Genomic DNA, 27,402 nt, shown 5'->3' on the forward strand with positions numbered 1-27,402 from the left:
GTATATTGCATTGTTGTAAAACTTTATAGAGATTTATTTATAGGGGAAAGAACCGTGTGCAATAAATTAAGATCCTACCATTTCTCCCCTATCTAAGATTCTAAATCAATTTATTTTAGACTAAAAAGATTCTAAATGAAAAAATTATTAACTCTTGCATATTGAGAAATTTTTTATATACCATTTTTTTATCAAACTGTTTTAAGAAGGTAACTAAAATCTCTCAAAAAAAGAAGATAAATAAAAGAATTACACGAGGTCCCTTCAAAACAAAAGTTACATGAGGTTTTCTTTGGTTAGAAATATTTTAGTTTATCAAAATAAATTTTGATTGCTATTGTATCACCTAAAATTGTGTTTTTTTTTTTTTACAGAATCCTGCCATAAAATAAGATCCTAAAATTTCTCCATATCTAAGATTATAAATCAATTAAGCATTAACTCTTACATATTTACAACATTTTTATATTCCTTTTTTATGAAAACAATTTTTTATTGCTATTTTATCTCCTAAAATTGCTTAATTCTCTAGAAAAATAAATTGCTAATTATATATGGTTCGATTTTTTTGTTTGTTTTGCTTGCAATAGGAAGAGTCTGTATTCCAATGCTCAAACATTTATTTTGGGAAGAAAAAAAAAAAAACAGGCATAACCTCTTTAGATCAGGTATTTCGAACAACAAGTGATCCTTTTAAAAAAATATACCTAGAGTAAAATTTCAGAAAGTTTTTATAAAATCGCTTTTTTTAATAAAAGTTTTATAATCGTTTTCTAATTAATTAAATAAATATCTTATATCTTTAGAAATGGTACCAAAATAATAAATATAAGATGTTTATTTTTAAATCCAAAACCTAACTAGGAAATAAGCAGTATTTACACAAAGGAAAAAAAAAAACTAGGAAAGCAGCACGCTTTTTGTTTGTACAAAACAATTTCGGAATCATTTTTATTTTTTTTACGAAATTTTGGAATCAATCTTAATAAGGGATTTCTATATACTATCATTAATACATTTATTCACTAATATATATAAATAAAAAAAATAACTTGATTCACTATCAATCCCGCACAAAGAGTGCCAAAATTAAACTTGAAAAGAGTTTAGAAAGTTACAACATAAAGCAAAACACAAACGAAACAAAGAAACCAACAATGGCAGCAACAAGGAAAGAAACCAGGAAACAGATGTTAAGTACGGAAGAGGATTGAACCATCAATAATGGTAATAAAAAACGAAGAAAGCGTATTTCGCTTTAAACCATAAGTATGACTGAAGCTTAACTTTCTCACATAAAGAGTGCGATATAGGTCGTGGAACTACTCTTAGTGGCGGGTTGGCTTCTTGTGGAGTTCTTAGAGATTATTTGGGGAGTTTTATTAGTCTTTGTGAAGCTAAGCTAAGCCCTTGTTATGTCCTTGGAGCGAAGCTTTGGGGAACGTTTATGTCTTAAAGTTGGCTTGGAGTAGAAGATTCAGATTTTATTTTGGCTAAAATATAATATGGTATTGGTCCCTGCAAAATAGGCCAGTTTTGGTTTTAGTCCCTGCAAATTTTTTTTATAGTTTTTTGTCCCTGCAAAAATAGGCCAGTTTTGGTTTTAGTCCCTGCAATATTTTTTTTATAGTTTTTGGTCCTTGCAAAAATAGGTCAGTTTTGGTTTTAGTCCCTGCAAATTTTTTTTTTTATAGTTTTTGTTCTGGACCGGCCAAAAGGATTCTTGGCCCATTAACTTAGGTCCAATATCTTTCAAAGCCCAAACTCCACGTTTGGCATTATTGCTCGCAACATACCCTCTCTCTGCGAGGGGGGTGCACGAAGCAAACGAGACCGGTTCAAACGACCCCCAACGTCTCTTTGCACATTCTGCACGTTCCCGCAATAAACTCTCTAGCGGTTACACTTCCCATGATTTCGTAACCGCCGGAGCCAGGTGTGCCTCCTCAATGGCTCTGCAGCCCTCCACCTCTATAAATAGGGGACTCAATGCAGTCCCCAAGGTAGAACTCTTTCTTCCTCTCAAACCCTCACTCTCTGATCTCTACTGACTTGAGCGTCGGAGTGCCTGCAGGTACACACCCCCCATCCGCTCCAAGAAGCATTCTGACGTATTCCACGACCGTCACAACCACCGCATTCAAAGCACCGGCAGTCACCTTCTGATCAGGTACGATCAGTTTTTGATCCCTGCAATTTTTTTTTTTTGGAAATAGTCCCTGACCCCAATTATGTGATGATTTGTCACTTTTGTGCTTATGTGGCATATGTGCTTACTTAATAAAAAGAATATTATTTTTTATAATTTATATAACAATAATTATTTTTTAATTAAAAAATAATAATAAAACAGATACAATAATTATTTTTTAATTTATAAAAGTGACAAATCATCACATAACTGGGGTCAGGACTATTTCCAAAAACAAAAATTTTTGCAGGGACCAAAAACTATAAAAAAAAAAATTGCAGGGACTAAAACCAAAACTGGCCTATTTTTGCAGGGACCAAAAACTATAAAAAAAATTGCAGGGACTAAAACCAAAACTGGCCTATTTTGCAGGGATCAATACCATATTTTAGCCTTTTATTTTTTATTCTTTAAATTCAGTTACTGCTTAAGGATGGTTGGAGTGCTACACATCCATACCATATTTTGGTAGAAGATATTCACCGGTTATATAATAATATTGGTGAGGTTACTTGGAGTCATATTTTGAGGAAGGCTAATCAAGTTGCAAATGGTCTTGCTAAGCATGGCTTAACGCTGGAGAATGATAAGATTTTTGACATTTGTCCATCTTTTATTTGTAATGCTTTATCGACAGCCCCTATTATTCAACAAAAACGAAAGATATATACAATGCTTTAAAATAACAAAACAATTTTCATATATTTAGGAATTAACAATACACATTTTATATATTTTAAGAACTCGTGATTATTTTAGGGAAGCTTCTAACATGATCTCTTAAAAATGGTTCAAACATGGACTCATACTATTATTAGTGAAAGATGAATTTTAATTTATTTTTTTTGGCAAAAATAAACGATATTCATTCATTCAAATTGATAGAATATATCAATACAATATAAATTCAAAGTCGTTAAAAACAAAAATGATGAATTTGCGAACAAATTCACAACATCCTTGTTAATAACATAAACGACAGAGTACATATGTCTACAAATATGACTATTCAAAACGCTCAAAATACTCATGTTTCTGGATCAACAATGTTGACGACCCAAAAATCATCGATTAAATTTGTAGTTGATCAAAGCTAATCTTTCACCCTGAATCAAATAAACACCACACTCTTTTAAAAAACACACCGCATTAAGACGAGAAATCAAAAAACACGGCGGACAAAGACAAATTTTATGCTAATAAAAAATAGAAAAAATATAATATTTTATTAAAATTTATTAAAATAGCTTTTGAGGTTTTTTTTAATTAAAAAAAAAACTAATAAGCGCATCATCGGTTCACAATAAAATATGTGTAAAATACAAGGTGGCACATGTTTAAAGATAGAGTAATGATATTTTGACATCCATTTGATGACAACTTTCTTGACAACCTTGTTTTTCTCACTTCTTATTGGTCAAAAACAATGGAGAGAGAAAAAGGAAGAGAGAGGATAACAACATCATGTGAGTATGAGAGAGAAAGTTGTCCAAAAGTTGTCAAAAAGTGATTGTCAAAATATCATTTCTCTTAAAGATAATGGGAATTAAACGTTAGTAAAGTCACCCTAACTAACTACCAACGAAGAGTGTATTTAGTGAGCAAGATTAAACTTTCATAATGTAAAGAACCAAAATTTAAATCACGGATCGAAGAGTACGCATATTTAATGGTCGACAAAGGCTTGAGCATGGTTACTCCGGTGAAAGAACCTATAAGAAACAACCAAAACGTTTCCTTAAATCAAGAGTGATCAACCTAACCTCAGTGGCGGAGCCCGTCGTAGGCAAGTGGGAGCCATGACCACCCATTAATTTTTCAAAAAATAATCTATATGCTGAAAAATTACCATACTGCCCTTTAGTTACTGTGAAAATTACCAAAGCCACTTCACCTTTCATGGCATGAGAACTGCTATGGACAAACGCTCCAACACTCTCCTGCAAACACACACTCTTACATTGGTCCACATTTCTATTCCATGTTCGGCTACTGGCATTTCTATTCAGGTTTACTTTTCTTTTAACACTTTTTTCTATTCTCTCACCAAAACAAATCAGACATTGGAAATTTATCAAAATAAAAAAAAATCAGAGATCGCAAAGTCTTCACCCATATGTCCCATACCATCATCTCTCTTTCGAAAATTCACAGGCCACCTAATTATTAAGGATAGTGGAGTGTCCACCACCACCATCATCGCTGGTAGTGTCTTACAATTTTCCTACCCATTTTCCTTTTCTTTTTTCTTCTTAAGATGGAGAACGAGAAAGAAAAAAACAAAGATTGAGATTGAAGTTTGAAGAGGTTGAATTAGATGATTCCTCCATTGTTTTGTCTAATTATTCTCATTTTTCTATATTTTGTTTACGGGTTGATGGTTGCAAAGATGGGGAAGAAGTGTTGGCTTGCTAGACTGTAGAAGGATGGTGTTGGTCGTTTAGATGGCAGTAGCAGGAAGAAAGAAAGTTGAAGGTGATTGTTGTGGTGGTCTTGCTAGCTGAAGCTTATGGTGGTGTTTGATGTTTCACGTGCAAAAGAGTTTGACTTTTTGGAATGTGATTTTTTTTTTTTGAGTTCTTATACATGAACCACCATATGTGGAATACACCATTTTACACCCACACACATTTGTGACATATGGCAAAAACATTGAAGGAAGTGATGAAAAGGGGTGATGATGTGATGTGAAATTACTAAACTACCCCTGACACAAGGGGTGTATATGAGAGGTGTATTAAAAAGGGTGTCTACCTATCTTTTTCCTTTTTTTTAAACAAAATAGTGTTTAAGAATTACTCAACTTGATGAGCCGGTACACAAGTCATTGGCTTCTTTAAAAGAGCAACGTGGCCCAACAAAAGTGTGTGTATTGATTGGCGATTGACAGAGCGTTTGTGGCTAGCATCTCTCTTCATCGCATTGTGCGAGTCTCTCTCTAATTCATCTAATCACATAACAAAGATGAATCAAACTTTAAAATAAAACAAACTCTGTTTGGATTCATCTAATCACATAACAAAGATGAATCAAACTTAAAAATAAAACAAACTCTGTTTGGACTATAAGCCGAAATACGTCTACACATATCAAATAATTAAATTTAGATAAAATCGATTAAAAAATTTCATATATTTATTTTTTAGAGAAGATTTTTATATATAATTTCACCAATTATTAACCAACAAAAATCACCAACTAAAATCTGTTGGGTATTTGTGTTGGCTGCATTATTGCTAAAACAAATATCCTTGTTCTGTAAGTTGAAACCAATGTTCCAGCATGTGGTTAGGCAACTCTGTAAGATGTTGGATACAATGTTCCAACATCCTGGCACGGTTCAGTGTGCCTGGGTTCTTGCCTAAATGTACGTGTGCCCTTTATTGTTTAAGGAAACAATATTTCCTTTACTTATTGATCAAGCAACGCGCATATCATCTAAGAATCAGCTGTGGAATATTTCTAAAGTAGATATTTTATTTTAGGAGATATTTGTTATTATTTGGAACGCTCCTATAAATGTTCCGACATTTTAGGACTTTCCAGATTTGTTTATGATTCTTGTTTTGTAGGTTAGCTGAACCGATCTGCAAGTTATTGAAGCCCAATGATTTATTTAGCCCAAGCTGCTTCAGTATAAAAGGAAGACTTCAAGACCTAATTGATTATTTAAGCCGTCATACTAAAAAGTTTAGATTTTTAGGGTTTGAGTCTTCACGTATTCTGTTCTTGTATCGTTTGTGATGCAAGTCTAGAATCTCTTACTGTGTACCTTTCTTGTGTCGTCTGTGATACTTGTTTAGGACTGAGTTTGTGAGTTTGATACTCTTGTGCACTAGACCGAAGTTGTGAAACAAGGTTCTAGTTGATTGTGTTGGAAGGTAACTTTTACTTTTGTTTTGGTTGAGGTCTGATAGGTCACTGGAGCAGTGACTGACCATTAGGATAGTGAGATGGGATCTCAGATCTAGGAGTTCCTAGGTTGAAGTCTAGACGGGTAGGTCTTAGGTCATATAGTGTAAACGAAGAGTTTTCTGAGAGCTATTGAATAAGACTACACTAGTGGATTTCCTTCCTGGCTTGGTAGCCCCCAGATGTAAGCGTGTTGTGCTGAACTGGGTCAACAAACTCACTGTGTTCTTTACTTTCTTGTCGTTTATTTTTCTTGTTTTTACTTCTGTTTTTATCGCTCGATGTTGGAACATTAAACGGAACATTGCAAACGTTAAAACATCTGACAGAACATCTAAAACAAGTACGCTAGAATTTCAATTGGCATCAGAGCAGGCACCCTGCCTGTTTTAGGGTGAGCTCCAGGGAGTTCTATTCTAGCATCATGGACAAGGAAGGTGGATTTGTCAACAGGCCCCCTCTGTTGGATGGCTCAAACTATGACTACTGGAAATCACGCATGAGTGCCTTTCTCAAATCTATTGACAGCAAAACTTGGAAGGCAGTTCTGCAAGGTTGGGAACATCCTATGCAACTTGATGCTGATGGCAACAGGACTGATGTGTTGAAACCAGAAGAAGAATGGAGTGCTGCTGAGGATGAATTGGCCCTTGAAAACTCCAAAACCTTGAATGCCTTGTTCAATGGGGTAGACAAGAATATGTTCAGACTGATCAGGCAATGCACTGTGGCTAAGGATGCTTGGAAGATTCTCAAAACTGCACATGAAGGCACAACCAAGGTAAAAAGTGAGAAAATCCAACTTCTTACTACAAAATTTGAGAATCTGAAAATGTTAGAAGATGAGAGCATTCAGGACTATCACTTGAATATTCTAGACATTGCAAATTCTTTTGAGTCTCTTGGAGAGAAAATCTCTGATGAAAAACTAGTGAGAAAGATCTTAAGATCTCTATCCAAGAGATTTGACATGAAGGTCGCTTCTATTGAGAAGGCTCAGGATATATCTAGCTTGAAGGTTGATGAATTAATAAGATCATTGCAAAACTTTGAAATAACTGTCAACAGCAAGACTGATAAAAAGGGGAAGGGTATTGCCTTTGCTTCTAGTTTAAATTCTGATGATGCACAAGGAAATTATGAAGATGATGAAGACATGGCAGAGTCTCTTGCACTTCTTGGGAGACAGTTTAAAAAGATTTTCAAAAGATTTGACAGAAGGTCCAGACCTAATGGGCAGAACATCCGACCCAACATTGCAATCAACCTAGTAAAGAAAAAGATGACAATACCTGATGAAGTGGACTCTCACTACAAAGGAGTACAATGTCATGAATGTGAAGGGTATGGTCATATCAGAACAGAATGTGCTACATTTTTAAAGAAACAGAAGAAAAGTACGACTGCTTCCTGGTCTGATAATGATGAATCTGAAGAAGATGGAGGAAGAGAATCTGCTAAGCACATTGCGACATTGTCTAGTAAAATCTTTCCTGATGTTGAAACATGTGAAGAAGATTTGGCTTCAGATGAACTGATTGCATCCCACAAATGTTTTACTGAAAAAAACAGTAACACTTGCAGACAACTTGAGGAGCAGAGAAATATCACCAGAAAATTGGAGAATGATAGGATCAGTCATCAAGCTAAAATCTCTGAATTGAACTATAAGGTAACTCTGTTGAAATCTCATCTTAATCAAGCTATGAAGCAAGTAAAAAGGATGAATGGTGGAACAACTCCAACCGTTAGTAAATGCATGTTGCCTCATTCTGAGAAAGGAGTTGCTCTAATAAGGAGTGTTAACTCAGAGGAAAATAACTACTTCTGGGCACCACAAAGAGAATGTCAGACAGGTAATCTATCTAGATTGTCGAATATGATGTTGGACCATCATGTAAGCTCCAATGAATATAATATTTCACATCTTGATAGAATGAATGATGAGAAGGGTAATCAAATCTCTTGGTCTCATAAGGAACAATCAAGTGGTATTGCAGTCAAAAACTTGGAAGCCAAGCAACTTGATGATCTGAATGGTAAATTTGAAATTTGTCCACATAAGAAGTTGGAGAGCTTGGTGCGCATGGTTCCACACTTATTAAGGCACACTAATCAAATTTTTCTGTCCCAAACCTACCTAAACACGCCAACAACACACAATAACTCCTCACCTATCATTATCTTCTCTTTCGCTCCTCCCGAGTTCAAACACATACATCCATTTGCTTCTCACTCATTTCAAACAGCTCATCCCTTCATCTTCACCAATCGTAACCAACAATATCATACCAACAAAAACTCACTTTCTGCTCTCAAACAAACCATGGACTCTGAACTCCAAGAAACCAGCATTTCAGTTCCTAAGATGGTCGAACCAATCACTATTGTCCCTCCCATAAAGGTTAAAGGAAAATCACCCACCAAATCTGGCTCATAGAAGAAGAAACGTTGTAAATCAAATGTGGGAACACCTGAAACTACCTTGAGTATGGTTGACAAAGAAACCCCCATCGTTTCTGCTGTTGTCAAACCCAATGTTGGGACTTCTGAGAAGGATGTCAACAAAGTTGATGCTGAAGGGATCGTCAAAACTACTGCTGATACTTCCTCTTCTGAGGTTGAAAAAGGTAACCCTGGAATAATTTTTAAATCTCTTGCTTCTGAATCCGATAAAAATCTAGGAATGGAGGACCTAGATACTGTTAGAAATAGTCCATAACACTTGAATATGGATGATCCTAAGACTAAGGCTGACTCAAATCAATGCACTTCTGAGAAGACTGATGAACAAAAGTATGTTGAACCGAATGTTGAAACATCCCTAAGTCAACAAGACAAACAGGTTAATGATGATGAAATTGCAGAGGAAGATAAGTCTAGACAGGAGACTGACTCTGTTAAGGGAATTTCTTCTGAACATTCTACTGAGAAATCATCTCCTGAGGAAGAGGGACATACTAATACTGAGGTTGATCCACAGGAGAATGTGTATGGAAATGAAAGTGATGAAGACTTGGTGATGGCTGATGATATTCTCTCTGAAGACACCTCACTTGCTGAGACAGAAGTTGTGAGTGCAACCAAGAGGCTAAGGCGTAATAAAGGAAAGGCAGTTCTTACTGAGGTGGAAACTCCCAAAACTAAGAAAAAGATTGATGGTGTAGGTCCCAAGAAAGGTTGGAGTAAAGTGAAAGTGAACTCTACTGCTGGAAAGATGAGGAATAGGAAGGTTGTGTCATCAAGTGAGTCTGAGTACAATGTTGAGGAGGATGTTCTCAACATCGCCCCCTGTAAAAATAAGAAGACAGCTAGGAGGAAGACTCAGCAGACCGTGGCAAGTGTGCCTATTGACAAAGTTTCCTTTCATCTGCCGAAAAATGCACTAAGATGGAAATTTATCTATCATAGGAGACTGGCTTTGGAAAGAGAACTAGGTAAGGAGGCTCTAGAAATCGAGGCTGTAATGAAGCTCATTAAAGAAGCAGGTCTAATGAAGACAGTGTGCAATCTTGGTGATTGCTATGAGAAGCTTGTAAAGGAATTCCTGGTGAACATCCCTGATGATTGTGATGATCCCCCTTAGCAGAGAATATCAAAAGGTGTTTGTACGAGGAGAATGTATCAACTTCTCTCCAAGCATTATTAACAAATTTCTTAGTGTTGAAGAAACCAACATTCCTAAGCTAGACATAACAGACAGTCAAGTGTGTAAGGAGATCACAGCAAATCAGATCATGGTTTGGCCAAAGAAGAAAAAGATTTCATCTGGAAAACTGTCAGTAAAGTATGCCATCTTGAACATGATTGCGGCTGTAAACTAGGTTCCTACCACTCACTCCTCTGATGTTGCAACAGGTCTGGGTAAGTTTATATATGTTGTAGGGTCTAAGTCAAAGATGGATTTTGGCACCTACATTTTTGAACAAACTGTCAAGCATGCCAAAACTAATGATGTCAAGTGTCCCATTGCATTCCCTACCATGCTGTGTGGCGTTATGTTAGAACAACATCCAAGTCTTGTAACTACTACTGATGTCCCAGAAAAGAGGGAACCACCTCTCACTTTGCACCCCAAATTATTCAGTGCTGATCATGTTCCAGACATTGTTGGAACATCTGGGAGTGCACGTGCCGTAGGAACTATGACAAAGCAGGTGATTATAGCTGCACTCAAAGACACTTGTGTCATGATGGAGAAAATGAAAGCTTAGTTTGAACTGATGATTCACTCCCTGGAAGGAGAAAGTGCAGATGCAGATGAACAAGAAGAAAATGAAGAAGATGTTGAAGATTCTGATAGCAGTTCTGAGGCTGCTGACTAATTCCTTTGAATTTGTTTTATTTTGTGGGCTATGCCCAGAATATTTTGTGCACCTGTGTGTGCCTGTTTTGACTTGTAATACCTTAATACTCTGTGTTTCATTTTCCTTGGTATTCTACAGGTACTATCTGCTGCTCTGAATTTATTCTTCTGGTTGTTATTCTGGTCTTTTTGGTTTTATTACTTTATACTGTTTGGCATATTTTGTGGCTAAAAAGGGGGAGATTAAAAATTAGATATATATACTCCCTTTCTGTATATGTGCTCTCTTGCATATATCTTGTCTGCCTTAATCTCCTAATATGGCAGACTATTTTGTGTGTGCCTGAATGATATATCTATTGATTTATGTTGTTGCATTTATTTTGCAACTATGTCAGGTGTAACGCCCTCCCTTTTATTTAATTATTTTTATTAAGTTAGAATTTGTTTATGTGATTTAATTATTTATAAGAGGTGTTAGTATTTTATTACGTGGCATATTTCTATTATTTATTAGAATATGAGAATTATTAGTGTAAGTAGAATTGGAGGTTAGAATAGAAAGGAGATTAAGTTGTTGGGCCCAAATAGATTTAGAAAGAATAGAAATGTTATAAATAGAGGAAGCTAGGTTGAGAGAATAGTTTACAACGTACGTTCAAGTTTTGGAGAAAAGAGGAGAAAAGCCAAGAGAAGAAGAGAAGAAGAGAGAGCTGCGATTTCTGCAAAATTAAGGTAAGGTGAGACTATCTTGCTTTAATATTAAGTTGTAAATCATTAGATTACATCTAACAAAGTTGGGGAGAGTTTGTGAGATTAAGAGGATTAGGGTTTTGAGTGAAGAATTGAGGATTAATGGATGAAAATTGTTAGATTGATGTAGAAACTGTGAACAATCCTTAGATAATCCGTAGAATGATTATTGGAATAGTTTTGAGGTTTAAAACATATGATTAGATGAGAAGTCGGTGAGTTTAAGAATTAGGGTTTATGAGTGATTTTGATGATTAGATGATGAAGAATCGTAGAATTGATGAGAGAATCATGAACAAACCTTAGATATCCTATAGGAATGTTATTAGAAGTAGTTTGATGGTTAGAAACATGAGAATGGATGAAAAGTTGAGATTCTGAGAAAAAGTGATTTTAAGTGTTTTTGAGAAATAAGTGATTCTAGGATAAGCTGTTTTTGAGATTTAAAAATATGATTTTTCAGTAAAATATGATAGGATTTGTCGAATAGAACGCGTAGGCGAAAACGGAATCGGATTCAGAGTAACAGTTAGGTTTTTACGGACGAAACGGTGAAACCGAAAAAAATGGGACTGCACAGAGCTGCGTCGCAGGTGGGCTACTGCCTTCCCACGCCTGGGCGCAGTTTTCCACGCCTGGGCACAGCAAGGCAGCCCCTCATGGGTGACTGCTTGTTGTGTTTTCGTTGCGTGCTGTCAGAACTTCGATTGTTGCGTTCTTGTGTCTTTTTCACCCCTTTCCGTGTTGAATTAGCTTTCGGTGTAAACATAAAAGTTGTAGATATTTGAGTTAACTTTCTAATGGTTTTGGTTTGACATGAAAATGATTCATAGTTTTTGAGTTATGATGAAAATAGTCCAAGTGGGTCTTCAGAAAACTTTAAGAAAACTTAGCATAACTAATCCCAAGTTAGTCCAAAAACTTATGGTTGGTTTCCCAACTTCAACTTAAGTATTAGGGATTTAGTTGAGGTGTTTTATGAGTATTTGGCTTATGTCTCATTGATCAAACTTGATTTGCTTTTGAAGAATATTTTGGACTTTGATATGAATGTAATTGATTAATGTATATGTGGTTATTGTTGTTGATATGTTGGAATACATTATGTGAGTATTGTATGATACATAATATTATGATGTTCTATGATGTTAAGTTGATATGATTCATTTATGATATTCTAGCACTGTTATATGCTGCAATTGTTGCTGTTTGTTGCTGCTGAATCTTAGTGAAGATGTATAAGTCGGTCTAAGTTGTCATGATTTAAGAAGTTGTCCATTTTAATGGAATTGTATAAGATGTTCACGTTGTTGTCCGAGTTGTAGGAAGATTGTGTCATTGCATAGTCAGTGATGGGGGCTTAATGCCCGACAGGTTCTTTATGACCTTAGCGATGGGGGCTTAATGCCTGACAGGTCCAAATATGACCTTAGCGAAGGGGGCTTAATGCCCTGGTGGTACCACATGCATATTGAAGTTGTCTAAGTTGTTGTTGAAGATGTTGTTGCATTGTAGAGTCGTCATAACTTATATTTGATGATGATTTAATGATGATGTTTGTTTAAGAAGTTGATTACGAACTTAATTATGAAGTTGTTTTCGATAAATGATATGCTTTGATAATGATACTTATGTGAAATACATGATGATGCTTATGATTATATTTGGTGTTAGATGTTGATGCTAATGATCATTATATGTGTTGATGTTTGTAATTAATATTTGATGATGTATGCTGATGTTTATGAATTAGTAATTGATGTTATATGATGATGTTTACGTCTACAATTAAGATGATATAAGATGAAGTGTATAACTAATGTAGGAGATTAATGATGCTAGTTAATGGAGTATAAGATATGTTAATGATGTTTAAGTTGTTGAATGTACTTTATATGATTTATATGTTTAATATTATTGTTTGAGAAATCTCACCCCTTCTGCTTGAAAATATTGCCCTTCGTATGGATAACTTGCAGGTAATAAAGACTAGAAGTGTTCGTGAGTGGACTCCTCACTTGTGTCTAGGTGCTCTGATACGTAACGGGATGGGACTTACTTTCATATCTATTCCTTACGTGTCTTTTATGAACTTTTTATGAATAAGTATTGAACCAAATTATGAGATTTTCTGATAAGGCCTGCGTGCCAAGACTTTATAAATGTTGAACTATTTTCCGCTGCGAAGTTTTAGATTTTATGATGTTGAATTTTGAAGGATAATTCTTATTATCTATTTTATGATTTTCAAGAAGAATGTGACATTCCGTTTATGGTTTAAATACTCTGATTTTATATGAAATTTTCATGTTGGGAAAAATGGGGTGTTACATCAGGTGTTGTGTAGATGTTGGCACTCACGTTGCAACATCTTGATGGTCTGATGGTCTTCATGCTACTCTGAGAATCTGTTCTCAATATTTATTTTTTTTGTACATGTTCCTTGTTGACATCATCTGATATGTTGGAACATGTCTAATCAAGACCAGTGTAGATGTTAGCACTTGTGCTAGAACATCTCTATGATGCTTCTGAGATTCTGGTTTTCTCAGATGATGTACATGTTCCCTGCAACTGCTCAATAAAAGGTTGGAACATGTCTGTGAAACTCTGTGCAGATGTTTGCACTGAAGCTGCAACATCTTGGTGTAATTTTGAGAATTTATTTTTCTTAGGACTCTTAGTGTACATGTTCCCTGCTACTTCTTTATATTATGGAACATGTCTGGATGACTTTTTAAAGTCTCGGTCTGTGTGTGTGACCTTTGATAGGTCTGCTAGCATATGTCTGCTGATAGGTTTGCTAGTTTGTGAATATTCCTTGAATGTCTTATGCCCAGATCCTGAAGTTTTTATGTTTATACATTAGGAGCTTGTTAAGGGTTCAGACTTTCTGTATGCATGTATTCAGGGGGGGTAATGGAATATTCCTATAAGTAGTCACTCATAAGTTCATATATTCAGGGGGAGTGATACTTCTATGTGTGCTTGTGCTTAGTCCAAGCTGGGTGAAGGATGTTGAGTCAGAAGTTTAAACATCTGTATCTATCACTTGTAAGTTTGGGAATTTGTGATTCGTGACTTCTATATGCTGCTGGTGATAGTTCTCTGTAAGTATAGGAACTTAGTCTTCTGTTCTTTTATGGTTGGTTGGTGACAGTACTCTGTAGGTATGAGAAATTTATTTTTTCCCTTGCCTCTATGTGTGGCAGGTACTCCTGTCTGACGTTCTGAAGGATGTTGGAACATCCTATATCTGTAGCACTGGAACTCAGTTTTCCTCTGCTCTTGAGAGAACCTGTTTCTCTCTATCTCTGTGTGGGAATCTATTCTCCCTGAACGTAGCATAGGAATTTATTTTTCCTCTGCTCTAGTGGTGAAGGATGTTGAAACATCCTCTGTATAAGAACTTATGTTCCCTAGTTGTAGCTCAGGAATTTATTTTTCCTTTGCTCTTGAGACTATGCTACTTATCTGTTCCGCTGCTGCATGTCTCTGATCCAGTGTAATACCTCTGCCAGCTGAAGCTGTGATTGAAGATTCGTGAGATATTCTATGTATGCACACTCTTGCTTTCTCTAGAGTGATACTACCTGCTACTTCTTCTTCTTGAATATGTGTTCGTGATGACTTAAGGAAGTGTATCTATGGTATCTCTATGGATTCTGTGTGCTAGCTGTTTCTTCATTGGTGTGTGCTCATGCTCTTGGAGAAATGGTCTTCTGTATCCCCCTGTTTTATAAGTATTGGCCTTAATTTGTTTTAGCCAAAAATTTGCCAAAGGGGGAGATTGTTGGGTATTTGTGTTGGCTGCACTATTGTTAAAACAAATATCCTTGTTCTGTAAGTTGAAACCAATGTTCCAGCATGTGGTTAGGCAACTCTGTAAGATGTTGGATACAATGTTCCAACATCCTGGCACGGTTCAGTGTGCCTGGGTTCTTGCCTAAATGTACGTGCGCCCTTTATTGTTTAAGGAAACAATATTTCCTTTACTTATTGATCAAGCAACGCGCATATCATCTAAGAATCAGCTCTGGAATATTTCTAAAGTAGATATTTTATTTTAGGAAATATTTGTTATTATTTGGAACGCTCCTATAAATGTTCCGACATTTTAGGACTTTCCAGATTTGTTTTTGATTCTCATTTTGTAGGTTAGCTGAACCGATCCGCAAGTTACTGAAGCCCAATGATTTATTTAGCCCAAGCTGCTTCAGTATAAAAGGAAGACTTCAAGACCTAATTGATTATTCAAGCCGTCATACTAAAAATTTTAGATTTTTAGGGTTTGAGTCTTCATGTATTCTGTTCTTGTATCGTTTGTGATGCAAGTCTAGAATCTCTTACTGTGTACCTTTCTTGTGTCATCTGTGATACTTGTTTAGAACTGAGTTTGTGAGTTTGATACTCTTGTGCACTAGACCGAAGTTGTGAAACAAGATTCTAGTTGATTGTGTTGGAAGGTAACTTCTACTTTAGTTTTGGTTGAGGTCTGATAGGTCACTGGGGCAGTGACTGATCATTAGGATAGTGAGATGGGATCTCAGATCTAGGAGTTCCTAGGTTGAAGTCTAGACGGGTAGGTCCTAGGTCATATAGTGTAAACGAGGAGTTTGCTGAGAGCTATTGAATAAGGATTACACTAGTGGATTTCCCTCCTGGCTTGGTAGCCCCCAGATGTAAGCGTGTTGCGCTGAACTGGGTCAACAAACTCACTATGTTCTTTACTTTCTTGTCGTTTATTTTTCTTGTTTTTACTTCTGTTTTTATCGCTCGATGTTGGAACATTAAACGGAACATTGCAAACGTTAAAACATCTGACAGAACATCTAAAACAAGTACGTTAGAATTTCAAAATCAATTTTTTAAATATTGTATTGATGAGGTTTATATTGTCTTTGAAAAATTGTGATTAACTTCCCCAACATCGTATAGTAAATTAGCCACTTGAGTAATTTTCGTTAGTTGGGAATAGGCATGGCAATGAGGCGGGGTGGGGACGAGTTTTACCTTCCCCATCCCCATACCCTACTCCCTTATACTTACCCGTTACCCTACCCATATCCAACGGGGATGAGAAATCGAATCTCATCCCCGTCCCTGACGGGTTCGAGTGTCCCCGACTCATCTCCATCCCTGCAGTGGATAAAACAAATTAATAAAAATAAATGTATTTTTCAGCCCCAATGGTTTGTAATGCATTATCTAGCAAAGAGATGATGACAATCAATGACTATGGTGATTGAGAAGAGAGAGGCCAATAATGTGAGATATGGAAGGAAAAAGAGAGAACTATGATAAGTGAGTGTCATCTAAAAGACCGAGACACTGACTCCATGATTGAAATGGATTAGGGTTTAAGTTTTGATTTATATAAAAGGGGTAGTAAATTGATTTTCTACATTCGTGACGGGTTTGGGTATGGGTACCTATATCCCTGTTACTCGTCCCGTACCCGTGTTTTGAATTCGGAGAAAACTCAAACCCAGTCAAAGCAGGGAAAATCCTTTAAATTGGGTTTGGTTTGGACGGGTATCCGTGGGTATGGGTTTTGTTGTCATGCTTAGTTGGGAAAATTACCCACACTTTTTCAAAGATAATATATAAGGAAAAAAAACATATTACATTTAACCTCAGAGAATTAGTATAGTGAAGTTTGGCAAGACTTATTTTAGACTTGATGTTTAGATAAGAGTTTAATGTTGACGATTCAAAACAATTTTGCACACAAAATCAATCAAAACATTTAGAATCGCCACATCAATTAATGTTTTTAATTTACGTGATAATTCATAATGTTTTGATTGGTTGCACGTGCAAAGTTGTTTTGGACTGTCAACCCATCACCATTAATCTTTTCATATAAATTTAATTTCCTCGTGAGGGTTATTTGAGTGATGCCATTTTATCTAAAAATAAATTAGGTTTTGTTGTCATACACTCACCTTATATTTAAAAAAGAAAAAAAAAAACACGAGTTCACAATTTCCGTAGATAATAGTACCAATTAATGAGCAAACCCAAACTCATGTAATTCGATGAATCTCATTTTGATAATGCTAGAGAATGTACTCCCTCCGTCCCAAAATGTAAGCAAAAAAACTCAATTTCTTTGTCCTAAAACGTAAGCAAAAAAGTCAAACATTTATCCTATTTAATCTTTTTTTTTTTTAAAAAAACCATCTTTTTTGAGAAAAACTTTTGTTTATTCTCATAAAATTAAATTCAAATTACATTCAATTAACTCTCTGTTTCATTTTCTCCATAACCAATAACCAATGAAAATTATTTTTAAAAACCATTTCTTTGTCCTAAAACGTAAGCAAAAAAGTCAAACATTTATCCTATTTAATCTTTTTTTTTTAAAAACCATCTTTTTTGAGAAAAGCTTTTGTTTATTCTCATAAAATTAAATTCAAATTACATTCAATTAACTCTCTGTTTCATTTTCTCCATAACCAATAACCAATGAAAATTATTTTTACATCTTCTTATAAAACACTTATTCCAAAGAAAACACAAAAAACTGGCAAATTTTATGGTACACCCAAAAATTTGAGTGTGCCGGTACACCAAATCGTTAAATTAATAATTAAATGAGTTGTTTTTTGAAGAAAAAGAATTATTTTCTTTCATTTACAATTATAATAATTAAATCTTATTTACCAAAAACGTCGATGAAATAAAATATATTTTTTTGAATTTTTATTACTCATAACAAAGAATATAGATTATTTTCTATGAGAAAATGTTAAAAATCTATTATGATTCTTATAAACAATGAAAATGGTGTTTTTTCTTATGAAATGATGTTTTCTAAAATTTAATTATTGACAAATAGCTTTTTATTTCATAAAATGGTCATTAATTTATAAATTTATGAAGCAAGAGTATCGGTACACCTCAATTTGTGAGGTGTACCGTAGAAGTTCCCCAAAAAACTATACTCCAAATTCTTATGTTTTAGTTTTTTAAAAAATTTCTTTTCATATTTTAATTTTCAAAAATTTATTTCCAGATTTAAAAAAAACTAATTTCCAATTTTTTTCATATTTTAAAAAAAATTAAAATTATATAATTGAAAAAAATTTGGAATTTTTTATTTTTAAAAACTATTTTCAGAATTTAAAAAATATTTTTAAGTATTTAATTATGTGGCATGCTACGTAATCGCCACGTGGCAAAAGTTGCACAATCAGCAACAGCCACTTGGCGAACATCATGTCAAATCAGCTTGGAAGTGGGGCCAGGGACCTTTTTAAAAAAAATATTGGCAGGGATGTTTTTTATTTTTTATTTTTTGCGAGGCCCGAAACCAAAACTGACTATATTTACGGGGAGGAAATGCATATTTAAGCCATAAATCAAAGTTGAATCATTCTAATTTATTTAATGATAAAATCTTAAAATGAAACACAACCATAATTATGAAGAAAATAGCTTGTGTTATTGTTTTTGTTGTTCTTATGTTTATGGCAAATCATGTTGTTGCAACAGGAAGGGGGTCTTGACCTAGCTAATGGTGTTGTGACAGCCAATTGTTTATGTTATTGTTTCGGTTGCTGTAACAACAAAAATGCCACAAACTGAGGTTGAGGTTAACATGACATAAGTTTATGTTAATGCCTCTTGTCCTATTACTCCACAAACTGTGGTGACAAAAGCTTATGTTAATGGCTCTCCTCTACTACTCCTAGTATTCAATAGTAGATTTACTTTAGTAGGATGTAAAAAAGTAAATTACGTAATGATTTGCGCTAAATAAAACTTATACACAACAAACTTAATTAAATAAAACTTTCTGTTTTGTCATTGTTTTGTGACTTCATATTAACATTATCATGTAGTCCACCCGAAATAGAGCAATCACCCAATCCACAATCTGCTAACAAATATAATCAGTCAACTCTCCACATCACATGATATTGCAATTGCAATGGAAGGTAACTCTATACTACTCAATCATTAATAGAGTTATGGAAAAAAAATAACAAAATAAAATTTTACAAAGCCACTAACAAGTTGAACCTCATCTTCCATAAGCTCTGCAATTTACAATTGAATAATTTCAATACACTTCTAGTTGTCAAGTCTTTAATTCAATCTTATATATAAATTTTAGTTGTGATCAAAACCACATAGTGAGAGAGAATTTTACAAAACAGCTAACAAGAACTTACCAGCGTCCAACAGACACTCATAACTCACTGAAAACCCACTTCCTTATGCAAATAAATCTTACATTTTATTTGTCGGTTATAACTCGGTAAGTCAAGTTCAACTAAGGTGATATGGTGCATGTTGTGCTAGGTAAGAACAAGCTAAGCTTATATTAAGATAATTGCAGTAAGAAAAGTTCAACTAATGAGTTAAGTAAAACAGAATTGAAGGTAACAAAACATGTCGTATTTAAGGAGAAGTGCATACCTATTTCTTAAGTAAAATCAAGTTGTGCACTATCTTCACTTATAAGCATATCCTAACAACATGCACCACTAAAGCGTGTACATAATTTCAAAAGTTAGTTCGATTTATGTACATGTGCGAGTTCAGGTGCGGGCGAGCGTGCATGTGCGTGTGTGGAATTACATGTGTTAGTTTTGGTGTTTAGTTTTCTATATATATATATATATATATATATATATATATATATATATATATATATATATATATATATATATATATAATTTTTTTTTTTGCATATTTATATACTTATGTATGTATAAACTTTGTACCAAAAAAAAACTTTGTATTTGTGTTTGTCTTCAAAATAAGATATGTTTGTATTAGCTTTTATTTTAATTCAATCTTTTCCTATTTCCAAAGTAAAATTAAAAGGTAACAAATACAAATTTTATTTTACTTTTTTTGATATTTTTTTTTAATTACGTGCTTCAAGCATACGACCCGAACCTAATGAACCGAACCGAATTGTTTATGAACTTGAAGCGAACCGAACTCAAGCTAAATAAAATGTTTGTTTCTATCTCAAGTCGAGTTTTAAACTGAACCTTATCGACTTGAGTCAAACTCAGACGAGTTCAACTTGACTCGACTCATTTTCATCCCTATATTTAACTCCACGCATGGCCCCACGCGGTTTACACGTAGTTTTGTGAAAATTAAATTTAGAAAATTAATTTGAAGAAATCAAATTCCTAGCTGGCAACTATGATGGAAGAATAGGTATAGCAACTATGATGGAGGTAGTCATGATTTGTACAAGTGAATTTTGGCTTAATAAATTTATAAAATAAAATAACTGGTGGTAATGTAATAATGCAGATTAAATAAAGGAAACTTCTTGGGCTGGTATTGCTATCTATAATGGAAAATTGCTACTTCAAACGAGAATTTATTTCCCGAGCATTTCGAGACACAGCTGGCATTTATTGATTGCATGGTTAATTGGTAACATGATGTGTTTTCCACCACTCCTTATAAGGAAAATGCTGTTCACCGCGACAAAAAATTTCAAGAATTATCACGACCCTTTAGGCAGTTTATCATAGCACATGCATGTATGGTAAGTGGGCCCATTTTTTTTTGTTTTATTTTTTTGATACCACATCAGTTTTGCATTCGGGAAACAACCGTGAGAAATTTCTCGCGATATATAGCATTGTTCTTTCCGCAAATAACAAAATTTAATTGGAGCATGTTTAATTCGCGAGGCAATCGTGATAAAGGTTTTCGCGTTATATAGCATTGCTCATCTATCTCTTTGTATTACGCATCAAATCAATGAACGAATCTATATTTATAACTTCCATCTCATTCTTTATATTAGAACAATCGACACACTTACGATGAATGATAACATTTCTGTGTTTCAATGTTACTTCATTCTTCATTGTAATAACAACCATGATGTCCTGTTCAATCATATGATACTTTTGGTTGGTTAATAGCTTAATATTGAATAAAACTTGAATATATATATATATATATATATATATATATATATATATATGAGTCAGGATCCGTTGACACCAGGTGTCAACGGATTGATTGACACCAAATCATGTCCCTTCATTTATATTTATCCAAAGGTTGATATTATTTAATGAAAAACCTCATATAGACCCTCTTTTCTCTAATTTTCCTTGAGCATTAATTATCAATTTTTTTAGGGAATTAATTATTACTTTTATTGGCGAGACTCATTGAAAAGGGAAATACCATTTCCTACTAAGGATATTCCACGGGATAATATTGAAAAATTCACCACTGAAAAATTAGAAAATATACATTTGACATCAGAGCTTTCACATCAGTGGGAAAATGCCTGAGGGGAAATGCCTGAGGAAAGGTTATCACATCAGCTGAGGAAATGTCTGAGGGGGAAAATAGATACCAAAGGGGTTGTCACATCAGTGGAAATAATGCATGAGGGAAAAGATAGACGCGGTGGCAATTTCGTAATACTAGTGAAATTTACATCTAACATTTTCCACATCAGTGGATATAGTCACCTGAAGGGAAAAACATAAAAAATAAACAAATACCAAATTCTAGCTCATTCTTTTCACACTCACGTTCTTTCTCTCTTCTCGACCCAGTACCAAAACCTTGTATTCTCCACCACCAAATTCAGTCCCAAATTCGTTCCCACCACCACAAATACCCTTCAATTGAGCTTTTTTTCCAATTTCCTTCAAGTGTGTTGGAAGGATCAATTGAGTTCACTTCCCTCTCGTTGGAGCAAAACCCTAGATCTACAATACTTCATCTACTCTGTAAAGTTCAGTTCTTCGAAGAAGAATCCGTCGAGCACATATAAGACAACAACTTTAGTGATTTCATAGATAGTCGAAAAGGAGGAACGAAACTGGGGTACTCTGGCGACAGACATGAACAGTAACCCGTTTAAGGGTTGTTCGCCGCCGGAAGCTTTTGCGGTGTTCGATCAGCATCACACCTCCTACTAATCACGGTTAGTTGTTTCTCGTTTGCTTCACGGTTGTGTTTTGCTCCACAACAGTTGTTTCTCGATCTGGGTCACTTCTAGGTCGGCACCGCCGTTCTGGGTTTCAGATTGGATTGTGTTGCTTTTGATTCACTCTAGTTTGCTTTCGATTGTGACTCTTTGGACTGGTTTGATTCAATTTTCCTGACTGATATTCTATTATGGGGTCTCTCTCTGGATTATCTGGTTTTCCTGATTGATATTCTACTGTGGGTTTCCTCTCTGGTTTATCTGGATGATTCTACTGTGTTGGTCTGTTTTGGCTAAGTCTGTTATGGCAGAGAAGTTTGTTTGTCCTTAGCCTTGCATGGTCTCACATACGTCGAACCCTACGCCGCAATCTCTCTCAACCCGCAGTTTTGCACAGGCCCTTCTCAACAAAGTAGATGTCCCTTTGTCCGAACTCCCTATATGGTAAAGCATGTGCAGATAAGTGAATTTAGAGTGTTGCTTAGTTTTATTTTAGCATAATCTGTAAGAAACATGGCACTGTTGAGCAATAAAGTTGTTTTGATTTCATATTAGAAAAACTTCTCTGAATTTCTTTAAATGTTGATGATAGGTAATTTATGGCATGAATTGTGGGCAACATCCAAACCAGTACCAGCTGTTAAGCAGGAACCTCTTTTCGATGAGGATTTGACAGTGTAAGTAAAAATATTTTTTTGTATTTATATTCTCTCCTAATGTCATCCCTCTAATCTCATTTTACATTCATTTGTAGAGAGGGCATCCTCCATGCATTTGAGGACATCCATCCTTTTGAGCTTTTTGGACAGTTGTTTGTCTCTTTAGTAAGTTCTTTCTTTTTGAACATTTATTTAGGCAGCTCTTTTATTTTTCATCCATTTTTGTTCATCATAATTGTTCTCAACTCTTAATTATTTCATGTTTTTTGTAATTACATAAATAGTATATTTCATTTGACAAGACATTGCTTTCTTCATTTATGTAAAGCTCCTTGTTAGAACTTCAGTGTGGTCTTTCTTCTAATTAGAGAGCTTATTTTATCTGAACGTGAACAAATTAAACCTTGACCATTAGACCAACCTTGGATGATTAAGGTTAAAACATAACCTCGTTCTCGTGTTACTTTTTTAAAGTATTCATATTCATATATGGTCATACAACCAAACTTCACTCCATTCATTCATAAAATTAAAAATACTCTATCACTAGATACGTCCATACATAGACACATACATGTGCTACCAAGTGTCAAACGTTTGTATATGCGCCACCACTTAATGACTTATGTCAAAATATAAAATTTCATTCAAATCAAAACCCAATTGACAGTTCAAAGTAGTACTTTCCTTTAACAGTGTGTCATTTAAAATATAAGGAAATGTTCACTATTAGATTAGATAACTCTCCATGTCTAACCAATGTTCAAATTTTTTTTAAATTATATATTTATGTAATCATGAAGACAATATCACATGATTTGATGATTGTAGTGGTTAATTTTACATTTTATTAAGTGGTGTAAGCATGAAAATTTAAAACCTAATGTTAATTGATACTATCCTACAGACACACCCCCACAGTTGTACCATTTTTACACTTTTTCTAAACATAATATTTTGTCTTGTATAGCTTGGGTTAGGATTTGCGATTGCTGAACCTATGCTGTCTAGTAGCAAGGACTTAAAGTTGTTCTGTGACTGCAAGGAGTACATAGTTGCTACATGCCAAAGCAACAAATGGAGTGAGAAAGTTGATGACCTTGTCCAGGTGAGTACTTTTTGACTGCGGCTAATTTATGAACTGCCTATCAATAATCTAAGTCTTAAAAGCTGAACTGCCTTTGCTCCGTGTTGCTAAGGTCACTGGTGGTACCCAACAAGCTCTCCAAAATGTAAAAATCGAATCTTTATTCTAATGGGTTGTTATTGTTTTGTGTCTGTAAGGTGTTTGTGTTAATGATTGATGTGTTGTTTTTGAATATTTTATTTGGGTTTTGCAGTAAGGTGTTAAGGTTGTCGATTGCTCAGGTTTTGACAGTGATTTCTCAGAAGCAGAAGGTTGCATTGAGGGAAGACTAGGGAAATTCGCAGAAGGCTTTCCAAGCATCAGGTGTTAAACGCTTCTAAAGGTTAATAGAATTGCATCTGAGTTACACTTGAACAAATCAATTAAGGGAGGATTCCAACTGTGGTTTGGCGGAGAGGTGCCTGCAAACTACACCAGATCTGCTGCTGTCCAAGACACATCTACTGTGACAGTAGAGGTTGCAACCTTTGGCTGACCTATTTATTTTCCTTGATTTAAACTGTAAGTAAAATGGTTCAATTTATTTCATATCATTTGATTTGTTTTTTGAACACACATTCTTCTTTGAAGTCCGAACTTTCCTTTTGACATGATAAAACTTTTGGAGAGACACATATCTTAAAGTCAGTTGAAATATAAAATATGAAATGAAGTGTATTACCAATGAGATCTAATGCAAGTGGTTCAAACACAATGTATGTGTGTGTTGTAAATTCCGGAGTATCGAGTCATAAACAGGGAGTTTCTTTTCCAACTCAATATTCTCATGAACCTTCACTGACTAATTAGTTATGATAGCTTTTCTTGTACACAACCAGATCCAACATTTAGTGGCCCTGCATATAGTAGAAGTGTTCAATTTTCTATAGTAGGGCTATTTTAGTCCCTTATCTGTAAGTAGCCTTGAAAATATACCACATGTTTTTCCTCCTCCCATATTTCTCTGTGATAATTTTGTTTGGAGTGTGATGAGAATGAGAAATAACTTAAAAAATTGATATATGATAAGGTATTGGTGAATGAAATAGAAGGAATAAAGTAATATTGAAGATGTTTTTTGAGTGTAGAATAGTGGACAATAGAAATGATGTGGGAGTGGGAGTAAGTGAATATACTAAGAAAAAAGAAGAGTGTGGAATGGGATGTTTGAAAATTGAAAGTGGTTGGTGAATATGCATGGCATACCTCACTCACTACATGGCTTATTTATGTGGTTTTGTTCTATTGTTAGAGAGAGAGTGAGAGCACTAGTACGTGAAGTGAATTTGAAGAAGTAGGTGACTTTGAAGGCAAAATGTATCTTGTTTGGTTCTAAGCTCTTTCTTTATTACATTCTTCAACTCTTTGCTGCTTAATTAAAACTGGCGCCTTTATAAAAGACATGGCGGGCATTAGCCATTATCGATATAGGATAGGATTAATTGACATACTTATAAAAAACACATGTTTATTGTCTCTTATTTTAGGTAAATTTAATTTAAAATATCAAACTATAGTAAAGAAACTCAGCATCTCAATAATGATAGTGAATAGGTAGAACTCATCAATGATAATGGTGTTGGTAATAATAGAGATATAAAGATAGAGAATTGTAATGGTCATAAATGTTTAGGTGAAATTCCAGATGATGGTATAAGTGTTGTGGAGTTTAGCACAGAGGAATAAGCTATACAATTTTACAGAGTACGTTTTCATTTTGCTGTATGGAATGATGATGTGGTAAAAGATCATTGTCAGAGTACGTTTTCATTTTACAAAGTACGTTTTCATTTTCAGAGTACGTTTTCATTTTACAGAGTACGTTTTCATTATTGCAAAGTAATCGCCGTGCAACAATTTTACAGAGCCCGATCCACATTTTGTTCACTTGATTCCGAATCATCAAAAATTGAGTGAATAGGAGAAAATATTATAGGTCCTGCATATAGTTATAATTAATGAGATAATGAGAGATAGACTTCTCAAAACAGAAATTGTAGGTGAAGTAGAATCACTGCCTCTAGTTCTCGGGTTTATTCATGTGAGTAGATTGTTCAACAAAGAGTAATGAAGTTTGGATTTTCTGTCAAGAAACTTAGAAAGTTTATTAGAAAAATGTCCACATACATTAGTTAATTTAATTTATGCTAACTCAAGCTTTGTCTTTGCTACGTACTATTACAAATGCATACTTGGATTCAATGTTGACATTTTAATTATATTTGATGAATACCCAAATACATACTTTTGATTCATCTAGCTACATTAAGATATGAAATATCAACTATGAATAGTTGAGGTGGATTGGAAGAATTAATTTGTGAAAAAAAATGGTGTAAAATACTAGTACTAGTTAACTTGTGTTGTATCGTACTTTTAACTTTATTTCTCAGTTTGTGAATATATTTTTGCAGAGGCCAGCATTTTTGGATATTGGCTCTCATGCATTGCTGCCGCAGCTATACCATATACTTTATGCATATTAACTTGGTCTCGCGCATCACAGTTAAGCAAAGCTCTTCTCCTTCGACGTTGTCGAAGTATTGATGGTAGAAATTTAGTAAGTATTTACAATTTGTAAAATTTTAATAGTGATAATTTTGTCATTGTAAACTTGGTGTGTATGAAGCTTTGGTGATACGGTGAACTAAAATCTTTTATTAAGATTTGTGTTTGTTGATATTGAATGTATATCAATAAAAATAGGATCTCTGATATTGATTATATGTTGTATGTCTCCTTTTATTGTATAACGCGGCCTTAAAAAATTGCTCATGTACTCTAGCCTATTTGGTAAAAACAGCAACAACAAAAAAAGGCATGTTTTTTTTTTAATTGAGATAGATCTCACATCAGGTGGAAATAGTGCCGATGTGAAGTAAAAGTCTTTCTCATCAGTGGATGGTTTATACCCGATGTGAAAACCCTATTCTTTATATATTTAATACAAAATTCACATTGGGTTGAAAATAACCTGACGTGGAAAGTCGTCTATCACATCGGGTATGAACCCGATGTGAAATGTTCTGGACATTTAACCTCACCTTTAGTTACATCGGGTGGGACCCGATGTGAAAAGTCAATTTCAACTGATGTTAAATGTCATTTCTGTAGTAGCTTGTGTTATTGTTTTTGTTGTTCTTATGTTTATGGCAAATCATGTTGTTGCAACAGGAAGGGGGTCTTGACCTAGCTAATGGTGTTGTGACAGCCAATTGTTTATGTTATTGTTTCGGTTGTTGTAACAACAAAAATGCCACAAACTGAGGTTGAGGTTAACATGACATAAGTTTATGTTAATGCCTCTCGTCCTATTACTCCACAAACTGTGGTGACAAAAGCTTATGTTAATGGCTCTCCTCTACTACTCCTAGTATTCAATAGTAGATTTACTTTAGTAGGATGTAAAAAAGTAAATTACGTAATGATTTGCGCTAAATAAAACTTATACACAACAAACTTAATTAAATAAAACTTTCTGTTTTGTCATTGTTTTGTGACTTCATATTAACA

At 34.5% G+C, this 27,402-nt stretch overlaps 1 protein-coding gene across 7 annotated transcripts; it reads left to right on the plus strand.

The window, feature by feature from the left end:
• The first annotated feature begins 21,697 nt into the window (after window positions 1-21,697).
• On the plus strand, window positions 21,698-27,378 carry LOC146951606 (uncharacterized). Of its 7 annotated transcripts, XM_085747612.1 has the most exons (8): window positions 21,698-22,548; window positions 22,697-22,781; window positions 22,859-22,928; window positions 23,734-23,871; window positions 23,963-23,995; window positions 24,104-24,411; window positions 26,283-26,449; window positions 27,064-27,378. In XM_085747612.1, exons 1-6 carry the CDS (start codon window positions 22,521-22,523, stop codon window positions 24,104-24,106), a joined length of 357 nt encoding a protein of 118 aa, XP_085603738.1. In that variant the 5' UTR covers window positions 21,698-22,520; the 3' UTR covers window positions 24,107-24,411; window positions 26,283-26,449; window positions 27,064-27,378. The 7 variants fall into 7 exon arrangements, with proteins under 7 accessions (XP_085603738.1, XP_085603739.1, XP_085603737.1 ...); XM_085747613.1 differs by having other exon boundaries at window positions 21,698-22,781; window positions 26,304-26,449; XM_085747611.1 differs by lacking the exon at window positions 27,064-27,378 and having other exon boundaries at window positions 26,283-26,613.
• Window positions 27,379-27,402: the final 24 nt, after the last annotated feature.

The sequence above is a fragment of the Medicago sativa genome, chromosome 2 (genome assembly GCF_051527215.1).
Source record: "Medicago sativa cultivar Bolivia chromosome 2, Bolivia_mono, whole genome shotgun sequence".
NCBI classification, from domain to species: Eukaryota; Viridiplantae; Streptophyta; class Magnoliopsida; order Fabales; family Fabaceae; genus Medicago; species Medicago sativa.